Raw genomic sequence first — 19639 nt, forward strand, 5'->3', positions numbered from 1 at the left:
TTGTTCCACAACGCGTATTGTATTCAACAAATACATGCACTTCGGTTCCATGTTGTTGCAGGCCCGTCTCAACGTTCTCGGAGGCCTAAAACTAATTAAAACGTCAAGGCCTTTTTATTTTCTTTTCTTTACGTGTATAGTGCTAGAGAGTATACAAGAATTATAGAATATGGATGATATGCCGTGAATATGGATATGAAACAATCATCCTTAACTTGTGGCTCATTATTGAGTTACTATTTCTAAAAAAACTCTACTTTCAAAATCTCATAATATATAAATCTTATTTAAGACGGAGACCCTATAAATCTGGAGGCCTAAAGTCATTGCCTCATTTAACTTACCCACGAGACGGCTCTGTGTTTGTTACAATTCAGAATCAACCACCTTTTGTTATGATAATAAAGAAGAAGTTATGGTCATGCATGACATGACAGATATGCACACGAATTAAATCCTTAAGAAGTTAAGATCCAACGTTTGGCAACTTGCAAATGGCCCTTAGCTTCCTCACCACATGCATGCTCATTTAATATAACATCTCGATCGTCAGCAACATTTTGTTCCACATACTATAACTCATTTGCAACCCCCTTCCCAAACATTCGTACACACGGTGTATTGCATTTAACAAATGCATGCACTTCGAAGAAAGACTATATATTATAACTACACTAAAATCTGACTACTAATATTTCAAAACTAGCGAGCACTACTATTATATTTTGATATTTCGTATATCTATTGTATTGGAAGGGAAAGAGGGATTCATAAATAGGGGTTTGAGCGAGTCAAGCCATTTGTGAGTTACTCGAGATCAGCTCACTAAAAGTTCGAATCAAGTTGAGCTTAAATGATCGTGTGAGCTTGCGCTCGATCCTGAAAGTATTCTTTGTTCAATAATAGAGCCCGAAATCGAGCTTTATTTATAGAGCACGAGTAGGCGAGCCTAAACGAGTCTAGAATTTGTATATATTTTCTTTAACATATACTGATGCAATAACAATTAATTAATATCCAGTTACAATAAAACTAACTAACTATATATATATATATAGCTATTTAAAAACTATAATTAAAACTAGTTTTGAGAATACACGTGTTACGTCAAGTCTGTAAAATTCTAATCATAATACCATTAAAGTGGATCCTTTAGATCAAATAGAAAACAGAAGTAAAAACGTTGAAATACACACACCTTGCCTTGACTTGCAAGCAAGGTGGGCACTTGCTCACATATTGAGTCACATTTAATACATGGCCACTAGTAGTTATTTTAATTTTCATATCTTGAATTGTCTTTGTATGAACAAAATAATTGGTCTAGTTTGCTTCTTCTAAAAGTTTGACTGTAAATTTCCACAAAGCGGGGTATCCATATTCATTCTATGTCTTAACACCAAAGGTGTTCTTTAGTAGGTGTATCTGTTGGCCTAGTAGCCTTTCTTGTTTCACGTTCTATTCTGTCAGGGCCTGTAATTGAGCTCTTCTAATTTGTTCCATAAAATCGATGTTAACAGCAACTTATAATAAGATTTTACCTTTGCAAGAGTCTGTTTTTCCTTTTGGCTTAATTGGTCGGCAAACACATTAGCCTTTCACGGATGATATATGATTTCACAATCATATTCCTTATCAATACCAACAATGTCTTTTTCTCATATTTAGGTTCTTTTATTCAAGAAAATACTTCAAACTAATTTGTGATATGTGTTTATTGTGCACTTAGTTACGCAGAGATAATGTCTCTAAATATTTAATGTGAACACAATTACTGCCTGTTCGAAACCATGAGTTAGAGAATTCACTTTATAAACTTTAACTATCATGAAACATAGGCTCACATTTCCCTGTTACAATGAGTACACAACCCAATCCTTGGTATGAGGCATCCGAACAAATCACCAAGTCTTTTCGGTATCAGGATGACCAATACAGGTGTTTGGGTAAGCCTATTCTTAACTTTTTGAACGCGCGCGCGCGCACACACACACACATATATATATATATATGCACAGTCCCCCCCCCATCGAACTTAATTTACTTCTTTCCAAAGTAAATTAGTCAAAGGAAAAGCTATATTCGATAAGTCCTAAATGAACCTTTGATAATAACCCACCGGTCCTAAGAAACTATATATCTCTATTGGCATCCTTGGAGCTTTTCAATCCCTCACTACTTCAGCTTCGGCGGGAGCCACCATGTTTTTGTTTTGGTTGTTAACCCGTCCAATAAACATAACTTCAAGTAGACAAAAGGCATACTTGGAGAACTTAGCATACAAGATATCCTTTGATAACGTTTCCAACACTTCCCTAAGCTGAAACACATGATTTTTCTATCCTTGAGTAAATCAGTATGTCGTCGATGAACACAATGATCGATATATTTAGCACCGGTCTAGTTTCCCAATTTATCAAATCTATAAATGTTGCAGAGGCATTAGCAAGTCCAAATGGTATCACAAGAGACATGTAATGTCCGTATAGCGTGCGAAACGTCATCTTCGATACATATATGCTTCTCTAACCTTTAACTATCGGTAACTGGACATTAAGTCTATTATGAAAAACCATCTTACTTCATGCAACTGGTCAATCAGATCATTGATCCATGAAAACGGATGCTTGTTCTTTGTTCAACTATCTAGGCAATGCACATTAACATATTGTCATCCTTTTCTTAACAAACAACACTAGACGACCACATGGAGAACTGCTCAGACCAATGAAACCCTTATCTAGGAGGTCCTGTAGTTAGGTTATTAACTCTTTCATTTCTAATAGAATTAGGCGATATGATGCTTTCATGATGGCTGAGCTCCAAATAAAGTATCAATATAAAATTTAATCTCCTGATTTGACGGACTCCTGTAAGATCCTTAAGAAATACCTTTGATAAGTCTATTGCCACGAGAATAGCATGTATCCCTTGCATCTCTACTTTCGTGTGGAAAACATATGCCAGATAGCACCGCACCCTCATTTACTTTCTTGCCTTGATCATGGAGATGATCACATACCCACCATAAATGGTTACCGAATTACCATCACGTGTCTTAAGATGAATCATCTTCTTTCAACATACTATTTGAGCCTCAAACTCGGCTAACCAATCGATACCCAAGATCCTCCTAACGTTAAAACATTCAACGTAACAGGAAACATAAGTCCTTCTAGTTCCATTAGGCATTCTCTTATCGTTTCTACTACTTTCATAGACTTACCACTTTTGTACATCTTTCAATTAATGAACAAATAGCCCTCCTGGTTTTATTCACTTTATTTTCAACTAAATCAAAGTTTTGATTACTTACACTTCATGCACACAACTTTATAATGTTTACAAAATAACTTAAAACTTACGCTTCAATAATTTTTATATAATTTACATAAAATTTAACAACTAGTATAAATACATGCATGTGTTTATACTACTATTTGAAAAGTTAAAGATTTTTATATTTTTTTTCTTGGTATTTTTATTAAATAAAATTTATGAATTTTTTATGTTGCATTTACGATCTCAGTCCTTCTCTTTTATACATTTAACATTTTGGACCACCTAAACCTTGAAATGTTTGATTGGTGATAGATATAAATGTTTTTCTACTTTAAACTTGCTAAAGTTTTTCACTGTCACACGATAACACAATATAATTATGTACTAAAATTAATAAGTGCAGAAAACACTATTTTATCTTGGTCTTCAAACCATCTGAGTTGTTTCAAAATCATTTTCTTTATAACAAATCGCTTGTAAATGATGTGTAGCTTTTATATAATACTCCGCTTGTGTATACTATTTTATCTTGGTCTTCAAACCATCTGAATTGTATTCATTAGTTTTTAGTTGATCATGTTAATAGATTTAATAATTAACTGACATTTTCTAGTTAACATTTGTTCACGTTTAATTAAAAGGATAACATATAATACACTATTTGTTATACACGGTAGAAATTGCATACAATAGCATGTTCTTCACGGTATCTTAATGTTACAGTTCACCCGCGGTTACAACAATAAAGAAAAGCATAATTTATGACATTCATACAAAATAAAAAATATGGTGACAAATACGACATCCCTTGTTTTCGTGAGGTCTGCAATCATTTAAATACATGTTTAACAACACCAGGAAGGTGTGTATGCTCGAAATAAACGTCCCATTTAATTGTCTTAGGATCAAAATAGAACATATCGGCTTCAATTTCGTTTTCTCTTACTAGTTGACGAAGTTTTTCCGTATTCATATCATCGTACCTAACAAAAGAAAGAAAGAAATGCTCAAAACTTATCAGGGAAATTAATTAAGTAAACATTATTCATTAATTATTGTAAAAAATAAAAGTGATTGTATGATTAAGAATTAACTTACAAGCATTTTGAGAACAAATAAGGTTTGTATAACTCCACCAGCCGCAACACAAAATTGGTCTTTCTTTTAAGATTTGTATAAGTTCCATTGAGAGCATGACATAATGTTGCATTCACAGCTTGCAAACCCTGAAAACATGCAGTCCATACATTTATATATAAAAATTCATCAATACATGATGAACAACAGCACTTAGTTGTAAAATTACTGATGGTCCTAAAGTCAATGTATGAGCATGTGGATTAACCTGTAATGGAATCAGATAACGAAGAGAAAAGTATCTTTGAAAGCTAGCCATGGAGTTCAACACCTTAACATTGCTAACTATAACTGCTTTGCCTTCTTTGTTGATCATGGGATGCTTTGAAAAATAATTATACCCACTTTGTTGAATTGATTTGTATTTTAGTGGGTTAGACACAGACGATCCAACATGATATATTATTTCACATGATGCTTGATTTGCATGCGCTGCCATTGTCGCGATCATAGCATTCGCCACCATGTCCGCTGGTATCTGTCAAATTATTTTTTACACATTCATAGTTAGTAATTTCAATCACGAAAATAAGTTAAGTAGCTAAGATGATGTATAAATTGAACCCACCGTGTCAATTACGGATTCAGGATCCCCGAGGAAGCATGATAATTGGCCCTTGCCATAACCAAGTGCTAAGCTATCAATTGTTCTGTATTTTTCGAATACATATGAAATTATTACATTAATCAAATAAATTAACCTTTTTATTTAAAAGGAAATAGAATGAGGAATTATTTACCTTATGCCTCCGATCCAACCGGGGAAGGGTTCTTTGTAGGTGCTGGTGATGATCGTTGGTCGAAGAATGACTAACGGCATGTTTCCTTTCAAGTGTCCGAGCATCATTTCTCCTAATGCCTTTGTAAAAACATATGTATTTGGCCAACCAAATTTATTTGCTCTATACAAAGGGATGAAATCAAGTTGTAATTAAAAAAACTGATACCTTTAATAAAGACTATTAATTAGTTATAGGATACCTATAGACACAAAAAATATATACTTAGTTTGATATTAAAAAAGTTACTCAATAGATTTCAAGATAATCGGTCTAAGTTACCACTAACATGGTGGAAAATATCGATCCATATGTATAGGGTGATTTAGAGAGAAAAATAAAGTTTATCAGCTTATAAGTTTAAAGTGTAAGTGGTGAGTCAAACCTGAAAAGAATTTCTTGCTATGTTTTTTGAGGGGATAGATGGGAAAAAAAAAAAGCAAAACTCTATTTACCTTTCAATACCAAGATCTTTCATGGCCAATGTAATCGATTTATCAGTAGCGGTTTCATCATAACTAAGTTCTTTTAATCTTTCTTCAATGATCCTCTTCTCTGTATTAATATCAAGCCCGTGCGCACCATTAAGCGCCTCTCCCAAATGATATGGAGTTTCTAGTATTAGCCCAGGTTTCTCACCGGATACATAAGCTGAACAAACACAATTTTAAATTCGATCATCATGGTTATATGTGTGTAAAATTCATATAGTTAATGCATGTATACGATAGAACCATATTTTAAATAACTCAAAATAACGAGTCTATATATGCATACTAACCAGTGGATACGTGAAGAAGCAACTTTATTTTATCACATTTGGCAGCAAAATTTAAAACATTTTTGGCTCCAAACGTATTCAAAGCTAATGCAACGTCGTATCTACAATAAATCAAATGAAAAGAATCAAAATCATTCTAGTTAACTCTTCTCAAATCTATATAAATGGTTCTTAAAATAATAAAATTTGGTTAGCACACAACACAAATAAAGTTCTCAAAATAAGTATTTATTGTAAGTTAACTATTAATTAATCAGTAATTTATATTTAACTTGAAAATATATAGTAGTTGTACCTTTCATCAAAGTTGGTGGTGGCAGCTACATTGACAACAACATCAATATCTCCCCACCTCTTTAATCAAGCCAGGGTCTTTTATTCCCAAATTTTCATAGGTGATGTCTCCGGCGACCGGAGTTACCTTTTCCGACAAGAAAGACTGCAGGTTTGTACCATACTTCTCTTTCAAGATATTGAATAAATCCTTTGCCACGGCCTATAAACAATTTGAAACATTATATTTAGTTGTTTCTCTTAGGATTTTAGTGAAATTTATTATTATTTTTTTGAACATCTAAATTTTGCATTCTAAAAGAAATATTGAACCTTTCACCTCCTATTTTACATCCTCACCACCTTACCAACCAAGGTAAAAAAATACTTTTAAGTTTTGTTTCTATTTTCATTAATATATCTATCTATACATAAGTTGAAGTGCCAATTCTTAGAACTGTTGCTATGAAAAAGTAGGCCGGTGAGGTGCGGCTTGGCAGGTGGCTAAGCCCCACGGTGACGAAAACCACCCCTGAGATGCTCGGAGTGGGACGACACCTTCTCTCAAGTTGTTTGACTACGACTAAACCATGCCCTAAAACTCTTTTAAGATCGAGGTAGGTGTGTGCATGCATGCGTACGACTTTAAAAGTAGATTGAAATATAGAAATGATTTCATGATCCCGACGTAAGTGAGACATTACAATGAAGCCATTCGATCATCTTGTATTCAGTGGCAGACTGAGAATTTATTTTCATGGGGGCTAGTAAACCAAAATTTTATGGAAGACGATCAAGACTTTTGGGTATGTTACACTAAAAAGGAAAAATTAAGGAGGGCAACTGTCCCAATGTGGTACACCTTGTACTTGTATTGAATGTGCAACACTATTCTTAGCCATAAGAAAAAATCGTGACACAAATCTCAACACAACGAAGTCTGGTTCGCGCTAAAAAAATGAAAACACAACTTACCTCCTTACGTATTAAAATAACAAATATATACTTAACACCAATCGATATATATGGATATAAATATATACCTCCTTATTAAAACGTTGCAAAGCGGATTTGGCATCAGTAGCCCTCACAAGAAGATATAACTTATTCACATTGGGTTGAACTCTTAGTATCTTCTCCACAAATACTACACAAACAACATGACGTTTGTGAAAAACGTTATACATACATATATAGTTATTTAGAGAGCGAAAGAGAAGAAATACTTTTAGCAAGAAAACCAGTGGCACCGGTGATTAAAATGGTTTTGTTATCAAGAAAACCAAGAATGCTATCCATCTCCATTGGTTGCAAATATAGCAAGAACAAGAACACAAAGACTTTGTAGATATCGAGAGGGAGTTGTAGGGAAATTGGTGAGGAAGAAGATAGGACGCAAGTGATATATAAGGATAGGTTAAGGTGTGAAAGGAAGCTAGAGGGAGTACACGTTGGCAAGTGGCCGGTGGTGAGTTATGAAGGAGTACACCCAATTAATGTTTTGCCACTTGGTTTGGTAAAAACAGTCAGGATTTTCGGTGTTACGTAAACTTATAAGACAAAAAAGAAAATTGTATCAATGGTGAAACCACATCATTATAAGTTAAGTAAAATCTGTTTATGTGTTAATTACCTAACGTTTCTTAATCATGCTATGTGATCATTTGAATTTAGAATTTTGGATTAATAATATATACTTTAGACAAAAATATAGAAAAATCATTGTACGTGACATATACTATATAAAAGTTGATATGTTAATTGCTATAGAAAAAATAAAACCATATAATTGAAAAGAGTTTGATCGATTTGGCATATAATTTATGTATGAAAAATTCAGGACATTAAAGTGCGTACGTAGGGTTTTCAATTTTTTATCCCTCTAGATGTTATATATACATAGATCACATGAAATAAGCAACACATGGGTCTTGATTTGGCTATAATTGGTTGGCAAAATCAGGCACATGGAGCCGATTGTGTTTGTTGAAGAAAACAATAATTGGTTGGTTTGTTGAAGAAAAGTGATTAAAGTACATTAGTGGCATGTGTTGACAATGAATCGGGTTCAATAAATACTAATGAGGTTGCTTTTTTTATTGAAAAAATTTAAATATAGGAAAAATGAAAGGGAAGAAATGATTTATAGGAGAGAGAATTTTTTTTTGTGATTTTAGGTGTTCCGCCATTTGAAATGGCGGAACCCACACTAGTTGTAGAGCGTGCCAGAAATTGTCTGGTGATCTGGAGGTTTTTCTGGTGTTCCGCCATTTTAAATGTGGAAAATAAGTGACTTCCGCCATTTGAAATGGCGGAACACCACTTTTACCCCTTTATAGTCAGCCCATACATTTATTGCACTTTCTCCATTTTAAATGGCGGAAGTGAATAGTAATATTCTGACACATGTCTGACAAGGTGTTTGACCACACTGTTCACTTATGTCATTTCAAATGGCATAAGTGAATAATACTGACAATTATGACAATTTACAAGACTTTCTCTTCTTTTTGACCAATATTAATCACTCATGCCATTTCAAATGGCGGAAGTGAACATGTGCCAGATAGCACCGCACCCTCATTTACTTTCTTGCCTTGATCATGGAGATGATCACATACCCACCATAAATGGTTACCGAATTACCATCACGTGTCTTAAGATGAATCATCTTCTTTCAACATACTATTTGAGCCTCAAACTCGGCTAACCAATCGATACCCAAGATCCTCCTAACGTTAAAACATTCAACGTAACAGGAAACATAAGTCCTTCTAGTTCCATTAGGCATTCTCTTATCGTTTCTACTATTTTCATAGACTTACCACTTTTGTACATCTTTCAATTAATGACCAAATAGCCCTCCTGGTTTTATTCACTTTATTTTCAACTAAATCAAAGTTTTGATTACTTACACTTCATGCACACAACTTTATAATGTTTACAAAATAACTTAAAACTTACGCTTCAATAATTTTTATATAATTTACATAAACTTTAACAACTAGTATAAATACATGCATGTGTTTATACTACTATTTGAAAAGTTAAAGATTTTTATATTTTTTTTCTTGGTATTTTTATTAAATAAAATTTATGAATTTTTTATGTTGCATTTACGATCTCAGTCCTTCTCTTTTATACATTTAACATTTTGGTCCACCTAAACCTTGAAATGTTTGATTGGTGATAGATATAAATGTTTTTCTACTTTAAACTTGCTAAAGTTTTTCACTGTCACACGATAACACAATATAATTATGTACTAAAATTAATAAGTGCAGAAAACACTATTTTATCTTGGTCTTCAAACCATCTGAGTTGTTTCAAAATCATTTTCTTTATAACAAATCGCTTGTAAATGATGTGTAGCTTTTATATAATACTCCGCTTGTGTATACTATTTTATCTTGGTCTTCAAACCATCTGAATTGTATTCATTAGTTTTTAGTTGATCATGTTAATAGATTTAATAATTAACTGACATTTTCTAGTTAACATTTGTTCACGTTTAATTAAAAGGATAACATATAATACACTATTTGTTATACACGGTAGAAATTGCATACAATAGCATGTTCTTCACGGTATCTTAATGTTACAGTTCACCCGCGGTTACAACAATAAAGAAAAGCATAATTTATGACATTCATACAAAATAAAAAATATGGTGACAAATACGACATCCCTTGTTTTCGTGAGGTCTGCAATCATTTAAATACATGTTTAACAACACCAGGAAGGTGTGTATGCTCGAAATAAACGTCCCATTTAATTGTCTTAGGATCAAAATAGAACATATCGGCTTCAATTTCGTTTTCTCTTACTAGTTGACGAAGTTTTTCCGTATTCATATCATCGTACCTAACAAAAGAAAGAAAGAAATGCTCAAAACTTATCAGGGAAATTAATTAAGTAAACATTATTCATTAATTATTGTAAAAAATAAAAGTGATTGTATGATTAAGAATTAACTTACAAGCATTTTGAGAACAAATAAGGTTTGTATAACTCCACCAGCCGCAACACAAAATTGGTCTTTCTTTTAAGATTTGTATTGAGAGCATGACATAATGTTGCATTCACAGCTTGCAAACCCTGAAAACATGCAGTCCATACATTTATATATAAAAATTCATCAATACATGATGAACAACAGCACTTAGTTGTAAAATTACTGATGGTCCTAAAGTCAATGTATGAGCATGTGGATTAACCTGTAATGGAATCAGATAACGAAGAGAAAAGTATCTTTGAAAGCTAGCCATGGAGTTCAACACCTTAACATTGCTAACTATAACTGCTTTGCCTTCTTTGTTGATCATGGGATGCTTTGAAAAATAATTATACCCACTTTGTTGAATTGATTTGTATTTTAGTGGGTTAGACACAGACGATCCAACATGATATATTATTTCACATGATGCTTGATTTGCATGCGCTGCCATTGTCGCGATCATAGCATTCGCCACCATGTCCGCTGGTATCTGTCAAATTATTTTTTACACATTCATAGTTAGTAATTTCAATCACGAAAATAAGTTAAGTAGCTAAGATGATGTATAAATTGAACCCACCGTGTCAATTACGGATTCAGGATCCCCGAGGAAGCATGATAATTGGCCCTTGCCATAACCAAGTGCTAAGCTATCAATTGTTCTGTATTTTTCGAATACATATGAAATTATTACATTAATCAAATAAATTAACCTTTTTATTTAAAAGGAAATAGAATGAGGAATTATTTACCTTATGCCTCCGATCCAACCGGGGAAGGGTTCTTTGTAGGTGCTGGTGATGATCGTTGGTCGAAGAATGACTAACGGCATGTTTCCTTTCAAGTGTCCGAGCATCATTTCTCCTAATGCCTTTGTAAAAACATATGTATTTGGCCAACCAAATTTATTTGCTCTATACAAAGGGATGAAATCAAGTTGTAATTAAAAAAACTGATACCTTTAATAAAGACTATTAATTAGTTATAGGATACCTATAGACACAAAAAATATATACTTAGTTTGATATTAAAAAAGTTACTCAATAGATTTCAAGATAATCGGTCTAAGTTACCACTAAACATGGTGGAAAATATCGATCCATATGTATAGGGTGATTTAGAGAGAAAAATAAAGTTTATCAGCTTATAAGTTTAAAGTGTAAGTGGTGAGTCAAACCTGAAAAGAATTTCTTGCTATGTTTTTTGAGGGGATAGATGGGAAAAAAAAAAGCAAAACTCTATTTACCTTTCAATACCAAGATCTTTCATGGCCAATGTAATCGATTTATCAGTAGCGGTTTCATCATAACTAAGTTCTTTTAATCTTTCTTCAATGATCCTCTTCTCTGTATTAATATCAAGCCCGTGCGCACCATTAAGCGCCTCTCCCAAATGATATGGAGTTTCTAGTATTAGCCCAGGTTTCTCACCGGATACATAAGCTGAACAAACACAATTTTAAATTCGATCATCATGGTTATATGTGTGTAAAATTCATATAGTTAATGCATGTATACGATAGAACCATATTTTAAATAACTCAAAATAACGAGTCTATATATGCATACTAACCAGTGGATACGTGAAGAAGCAACTTTATTTTATCACATTTGGCAGCAAAATTTAAAACATTTTTGGCTCCAAACGTATTCAAAGCTAATGCAACGTCGTATCTACAATAAATCAAATGAAAAGAATCAAAATCATTCTAGTTAACTCTTCTCAAATCTATATAAATGGTTCTTTAAATAATAAAATTTGGTTAGCACACAACACAAATAAAGTTCTCAAAATAAGTATTTATTGTAAGTTAACTATTAATTAATCAGTAATTTATATTTAACTTGAAAATATATAGTAGTTGTACCTTTCATCAAAGTTGGTGGTGGCAGCTACATTGACAACAACATCAATATCTCCCCACCTCTTTAATCAAGCCAGGGTCTTTTATTCCCAAATTTTCATAGGTGATGTCTCCGGCGACCGGAGTTACCTTTTCCGACAAGAAAGACTGCAGGTTTGTACCATACTTCTCTTTCAAGATATTGAATAAATCCTTTGCCACGGCCTATAAACAATTTGAAACATTATATTTAGTTGTTTCTCTTAGGATTTTAGTGAAATTTATTATTATTTTTTTGAACATCTAAATTTTGCATTCTAAAAGAAATATTGAACCTTTCACCTCCTATTTTACATCCTCACCACCTTACCAACCAAGGTAAAAAAATACTTTTAAGTTTTGTTTCTATTTTCATTAATATATCTATCTATACATAAGTTGAAGTGCCAATTCTTAGAACTGTTGCTATGAAAAAGTAGGCCGGTGAGGTGCGGCTTGGCAGGTGGCTAAGCCCCACGGTGACGAAAACCACCCCTGAGATGCTCGGAGTGGGACGACACCTTCTCTCAAGTTGTTTGACTACGACTAAACCATGCCCTAAAACTCTTTTAAGATCGAGGTAGGTGTGTGCATGCATGCGTACGACTTTAAAAGTAGATTGAAATATAGAAATGATTTCATGATCCCGACGTAAGTGAGACATTACAATGAAGCCATTCGATCATCTTGTATTCAGTGGCAGACTGAGAATTTATTTTCATGGGGGCTAGTAAACCAAAATTTTATGGAAGACGATCAAGACTTTTGGGTATGTTACACTAAAAAGGAAAAATTAAGGAGGGCAACTGTCCCAATGTGGTACACCTTGTACTTGTATTGAATGTGCAACACTATTCTTAGCCATAAGAAAAAATCGTGACACAAATCTCAACACAACGAAGTCTGGTTCGCGCTAAAAAAATGAAAACACAACTTACCTCCTTACGTATTAAAATAACAAATATATACTTAACACCAATCGATATATATGGATATAAATATATACCTCCTTATTAAAACGTTGCAAAGCGGATTTGGCATCAGTAGCCCTCACAAGAAGATATAACTTATTCACATTGGGTTGAACTCTTAGTATCTTCTCCACAAATACTACACAAACAACATGACGTTTGTGAAAAACGTTATACATACATATATAGTTATTTAGAGAGCGAAAGAGAAGAAATACTTTTAGCAAGAAAACCAGTGGCACCGGTGATTAAAATGGTTTTGTTATCAAGAAAACCAAGAATGCTATCCATCTCCATTGGTTGCAAATATAGCAAGAACAAGAACACAAAGACTTTGTAGATATCGAGAGGGAGTTGTAGGGAAATTGGTGAGGAAGAAGATAGGACGCAAGTGATATATAAGGATAGGTTAAGGTGTGAAAGGAAGCTAGAGGGAGTACACGTTGGCAAGTGGCCGCTGGTTTGGTAAAAACAGTCAGGATTTTCGGTGTTACGTAAACTTATAAGACAAAAAAGAAAATTGTATCAATGGTGAAACCACATCATTATAAGTTAAGTAAAATCTGTTTATGTGTTAATTACCTAACGTTTCTTAATCATGCTATGTGATCATTTGAATTTAGAATTTTGGATTAATAATATATACTTTAGACAAAAATATAGAAAAATCATTGTACGTGACATATACTATATAAAAGTTGATATGTTAATTGCTATAGAAAAAATAAAACCATATAATTGAAAAGAGTTTGATCGATTTGGCATATAATTTATGTATGAAAAATTCAGGACATTAAAGTGCGTACGTAGGGTTTTCAATTTTTTATCCCTCTAGATGTTATATATACATAGATCACATGAAATAAGCAACACATGGGTCTTGATTTGGCTATAATTGGTTGGCAAAATCAGGCACATGGAGCCGATTGTGTTTGTTGAAGAAAACAATAATTGGTTGGTTTGTTGAAGAAAAGTGATTAAAGTACATTAGTGGCATGTGTTGACAATGAATCGGGTTCAATAAATACTAATGAGGTTGCTTTTTTTATTGAAAAAATTTTAAATATAGGAAAAATGAAAGGGAAGAAATGATTTATAGGAGAGAGAATTTTTTTTTGTGATTTTAGGTGTTCCGCCATTTGAAATGGCGGAACCCACACTAGTTGTAGAGCGTGCCAGAAATTGTCTGGTGATCTGGAGGTTTTTCTGGTGTTCCGCCATTTTAAATGTGGAAAATAAGTGACTTCCGCCATTTGAAATGGCGGAACACCACTTTTACCCCTTTATAGTATGCCCATACATTTATTGCACTTTCTCCATTTTAAATGGCGGAAGTGAATAGTAATATTCTGACACATGTCTGACAAGGTGTTTGACCACACTGTTCACTTATGTCATTTCAAATGGCATAAGTGAATAATACTGACAATTATGACAATTTACAAGACTTTCTCTTCTTTTTGACCAATATTAATCACTCATGCCATTTCAAATGGCGGAAGTGAACATGTGCCAGATAGCACCGCACCCTCATTTACTTTCTTGCCTTGATCATGGAGATGATCACATACCCACCATAAATGGTTACCGAATTACCATCACGTGTCTTAAGATGAATCATCTTCTTTCAACATACTATTTGAGCCTCAAACTCGGCTAACCAATCGATACCCAAGATCCTCCTAACGTTAAAACATTCAACGTAACAGGAAACATAAGTCCTTCTAGTTCCATTAGGCATTCTCTTATCGTTTCTACTACTTTCATAGACTTACCACTTTTGTACATCTTTCAATTAATGACCAAATAGCCCTCCTGGTTTTATTCACTTTATTTTCAACTAAATCAAAGTTTTGATTACTTACACTTCATGCACACAACTTTATAATGTTTACAAAATAACTTAAAACTTACGCTTCAATAATTTTTATATAATTTACATAAACTTTAACAACTAGTATAAATACATGCATGTGTTTATACTACTATTTGAAAAGTTAAAGATTTTTATATTTTTTTTCTTGGTATTTTTATTAAATAAAATTTATGAATTTTTTATGTTGCATTTACGATCTCAGTCCTTCTCTTTTATACATTTAACATTTTGGACCACCTAAACCTTGAAATGTTTGATTGGTGATAGATATAAATGTTTTTCTACTTTAAACTTGCTAAAGTTTTTCACTGTCGCACGATAACACAATATAATTATGTACTAAAATTAATAAGTGCAGAAAACACTATTTTATCTTGGTCTTCAAACCATCTGAGTTGTTTCAAAATCATTTTCTTTATAACAAATCGCTTGTAAATGATGTGTAGCTTTTATATAATACTCCGCTTGTGTATACTATTTTATCTTGGTCTTCAAACCATCTGAATTGTATTCATTAGTTTTTAGTTGATCATGTTAATAGATTTAATAATTAACTGACATTTTCTAGTTAACATTTGTTCACGTTTAATTAAAAGGATAACATATAATACACTATTTGTTATACACGGTAGAAATTGCATACAATAGCATGTTCTTCACGGTATCTTAATGTTACAGTTCACCCGCGGTTACAACAATAAAGAAAAGCATAATTTATGACATTCATACAAAATAAAAAATATGGTGACAAATACGACATCCCTTGTTTTCGTGAGGTCTGCAATCATTTAAATACATGTTTAACAACACCAGGAAGGTGTGTATGCTCGAAATAAACGTCCCATTTAATTGTCTTAGGATCAAAATAGAACATATCGGCTTCAATTTCGTTTTCTCTTACTAGTTGACGAAGTTTTTCCGTATTCATATCATCGTACCTAACAAAAGAAAGAAAGAAATGCTCAAAACTTATCAGGGAAATTAATTAAGTAAACATTATTCATTAATTATTGTAAAAAATAAAAGTGATTGTATGATTAAGAATTAACTTACAAGCTTTTTGAGAACAAATAAGGTTTGTATAACTCCACCAGCCGCAACACAAAATTGGTCTTTCTTTTAAGATTTGTATAAGTTCCATTGAGAGCATGACATAATGTTGCATTCACAGCTTGCAAACCCTGAAAACATGCAGTCCATACATTTATATATAAAAATTCATCAATACATGATGAACAACAGCACTTAGTTGTAAAATTACTGATGGTCCTAAAGTCAATGTATGAGCATGTGGATTAACCTGTAATGGAATCAGATAACGAAGAGAAAAGTATCTTTGAAAGCTAGCCATGGAGTTCAACACCTTAACATTGCTAACTATAACTGCTTTGCCTTCTTTGTTGATCATGGGATGCTTTGAAAAATAATTATACCCACTTTGTTGAATTGATTTGTATTTTAGTGGGTTAGACACAGACGATCCAACATGATATATTATTTCACATGATGCTTGATTTGCATGCGCTGCCATTGTCGCGATCATAGCATTCGCCACCATGTCCGCTGGTATCTGTCAAATTATTTTTTACACATTCATAGTTAGTAATTTCAATCACGAAAATAAGTTAAGTAGCTAAGATGATGTATAAATTGAACCCACCGTGTCAATTACGGATTCAGGATCCCCGAGGAAGCATGATAATTGGCCCTTGCCATAACCAAGTGCTAAGCTATCAATTGTTCTGTATTTTTCGAATACATATGAAAATATTACTTTAATCAAATAAATTAACCTTTTTATTTAAAAGGAAATAGAATGAGGAATTATTTACCTTATGCCTTCGATCCAACCGGGGAAGGGTTCTTTGTAGGTGCTGGTGATGATCGTTGGTCGAAGAATGACTAACGGCATGTTTCCTTTCAAGTGTCCGAGCATCATTTCTCCTAATGCCTTTGTAAAAACATATGTATTTGGCCAACCAAATTTATTTGCTCTATACAAAGGGATGAAATCAAGTTGTAATTAAAAAAACTGATACCTTTAATAAAGACTATTAATTAGTTATAGGATACCTATAGACACAAAAAATATATACTTAGTTTGATATTAAAAAGTTACTCAATAGATTTCAAGATAATCGGTCTAAGTTACCACTAACATGGTGGAAAATATCGATCCATATGTATAGGGTGATTTAGAGAGAAAAATAAAGTTTATCAGCTTATAAGTTTAAAGTGTAAGTGGTGAGTCAAACCTGAAAAGAATTTCTTGCTATGTTTTTTGAGGGGATAGATGGGAAAAAAAAAAGCAAAACTCTATTTACCTTTCAATACCAAGATCTTTCATGGCCAATGTAATCGATTTATCAGTAGCGGTTTCATCATAACTAAGTTCTTTTAATCTTTCTTCAATGATCCTCTTCTCTGTATTAATATCAAGCCCGTGCGCACCATTAAGCGCCTCTCCCAAATGATATGGAGTTTCTAGTATTAGCCCAGGTTTCTCACCGGATACATAAGCTGAACAAACACAATTTTAAATTCGATCATCATGGTTATATGTGTGTAAAATTCATATAGTTAATGCATGTATACGATAGAACCATATTTTAAATAACTCAAAATAACGAGTCTATATATGCATACTAACCAGTGGATACGTGAAGAAGCAACTTTATTTTATCACATTTGGCAGCAAAATTTAAAACATTTTTGGCTCCAAACGTATTCAAAGCTAATGCAACGTCGTATCTACAATAAATCAAATGAAAAGAATCAAAATCATTCTAGTTAACTCTTCTCAAATCTATATAAATTGTTCTTAAAATAATAAAATTTGGTTAGCACACAACACAAATAAAGTTCTCAAAATAAGTATTTATTGTAAGTTAACTATTAATTAATCAGTAATTTATATTTAACTTGAAAATATATAGTAGTTGTACCTTTCATCAAAGTTGGTAGTGGCAGCCACATTGACAACAACATCAATATTTCCCCACATCTCTTTAATCAAGCCAGGGTCTTTTATTCCCAAATTTTCATAGGTGATGTCTCCGGCGACCGGAGTTACCTTTTCCGACAAGAAAGACTGCAGATTTGTACCATACTTCTCTTTCAAGATATTGAACAAGTCCTTTGCCACAGCCTGAAGACAATTTTAATAATTGCTTTTAAGAATGTAATGAAATATTATTATATTATTATTAATTAATAGTCTGGTCAGCTAACTTTGAAAAGTTTGTGAGTTTTCATTTTATTATTTCATTTAGTATTCATATACCATTATATATATATATATATATATATATATATATATATATATTTGTAGGTAACCAATATCAATTTCCTGAAACGAAGAGACAGATTTCGTAACAAGTCTTGGATTCTGTAAAACAACAGCGTTTCAAAGTTCAAACAAACAGTGTTATAGTTGTTCGACTAAAAGATATAATTAAACTCTGCCTAAAAAAGTAGTTACATGCATGCATACGTAGATCCATACATATATACATAACTCTTAAAGTGGATTGAAATAATGATTTTATAGCGAGGCATTTTAAGAAGGCAATATGATCATCTTGTATCTAATTGTGCAATATTATTCTTAATCGTAAGAAACAATATCGGCAAAACAAACCTCACCAAACACGAATTAAGTATACCAAACTCTTATGTACTGAGACAAATGTGTATATACTTTAAAAAACGATATATATACATACCTCCTTGTTGAAACGTTGCAAAGCGGATTTGGCATCACTAGCCCTCACAAGAAGATACAACTTTTTCACGTTCGGTTGAACTCTTAGTATCTTCTCCACAAATACTACAAACGCACACAACACGACAATTTGTGAAAAAACATTACATATATACTTATAAGGGGAGGTTCATTAAGTAAACAAAAAAATTTATAACCAAAGAACCCTGAGTTTTATATATAAAAATATCATAAAAGAACTCATTTTTACACAAAAAAAAATATTGTTTGCATAAATTTTTTACAAACTTTTGCGTATAAACATATGTAGAAGTAGAAGTAAAAAATGAATTTTAAAAGTATGTAAAATTAAAATTTTATGATTATTTACAAGTGAAACACACCCGGTTCTTTACTTTTTTTATCATTCTCTAGTGAAGTAACCTATCCACACACACATATATATATATAGAGAGAGAGAGAGAGAGATCTAGAGAGAAAGAGCGAGAGAGAGAGAGAGAGATGCTACTTTTAGCAAGAAAACCAGTGGCGCCAGTGATTAAAATGGTCTTGTTATCAAGAAAACCAAGAATGCTATCCAACTCCATTAGTTGCTAGTATGGCAAACAAGAACACAAAGACTTTGTAGAGAGAGTGAGAAAGAGATTGAGTAAGAACAAAGTAGTTTGTAGAGAGAGAGAGGGAGTTGTAGGGAAATTGGTGAAGAAGAAAATAGGACACAAGCAATATATAAAGATAGGTTAAGGTGAGAAAGGATGAAGGAAGTTGACAAGTGGTGAGTAATGAAAGAGCACACCCAATCAATGTTTTATAGATTGTTTGGTAAAGACAATCGGACATTTCGGTGCTTCACATTCACGGTATGCTTTCCACGTAATCTAATAAAAAATATCAATACGTCTCGATGGTTAAACCACAATATAACGAACGAGTATGA

General features: G+C 32.7%; 1 protein-coding gene and 2 pseudogenes across 2 annotated transcripts; all 3 read right to left on the reverse strand.

Annotated features, from left to right (window-relative positions):
• Window positions 1–4375: 4375 nt before the first annotated feature.
• On the reverse strand, window positions 4376–7635 carry LOC143585303 (fatty acyl-CoA reductase 3-like; annotated as a pseudogene). The gene is made up of 9 exons (XR_013144531.1): window positions 7479–7635; window positions 7296–7399; window positions 6275–6475; window positions 5980–6080; window positions 5654–5849; window positions 5160–5321; window positions 4988–5069; window positions 4628–4897; window positions 4376–4508 (listed from the first exon to the last, which is right to left on the reverse strand). The product of XR_013144531.1 is annotated as a fatty acyl-CoA reductase 3-like (transcript).
• A 2327-nt stretch (window positions 7636–9962) lies between these two features.
• On the reverse strand, window positions 9963–13476 carry LOC143585314 (fatty acyl-CoA reductase 3-like; annotated as a pseudogene).
• A 2125-nt stretch (window positions 13477–15601) lies between these two features.
• On the reverse strand, window positions 15602–19419 carry LOC143585306 (fatty acyl-CoA reductase 3-like). The gene is made up of 10 exons (XM_077067120.1): window positions 19211–19419; window positions 18704–18807; window positions 17924–18126; window positions 17629–17729; window positions 17303–17498; window positions 16811–16972; window positions 16639–16720; window positions 16279–16548; window positions 16032–16159; window positions 15602–15916 (listed from the first exon to the last, which is right to left on the reverse strand). Exons 1-10 carry the CDS (start codon window positions 19287–19289, stop codon window positions 15763–15765), a joined length of 1479 nt encoding a protein of 492 aa, XP_076923235.1. The 5' UTR covers window positions 19290–19419; the 3' UTR covers window positions 15602–15762.
• Window positions 19420–19639: the final 220 nt, after the last annotated feature.

The sequence above is a fragment of the Bidens hawaiensis genome, unplaced genomic scaffold (assembly GCF_021521415.1).
Source record: "Bidens hawaiensis isolate Kalapana, Puna unplaced genomic scaffold, B.hawaiensis_p1.1 tig00033814_1, whole genome shotgun sequence".
Classification (NCBI taxonomy): domain Eukaryota; kingdom Viridiplantae; phylum Streptophyta; class Magnoliopsida; order Asterales; family Asteraceae; genus Bidens; species Bidens hawaiensis.

Coding starts and splice junctions, on each gene's coding strand:
- LOC143585306 (XM_077067120.1), bottom strand. CDS start 19,289: ATGGAGTTGGATAGCATTCTTGGTTTTCTTGATAACAAGACCATTTTA. Junction 17,730..17,923: donor ACTACCAACTTTGATGAAAG/GTACAACTACTA, acceptor GATTTATTGTAG/ATACGACGTTGCATTAGCTT. Junction 16,160..16,278: donor GTTATCTGATTCCATTACAG/GTTAATCCACAT, acceptor GCATGTTTTCAG/GGTTTGCAAGCTGTGAATGC.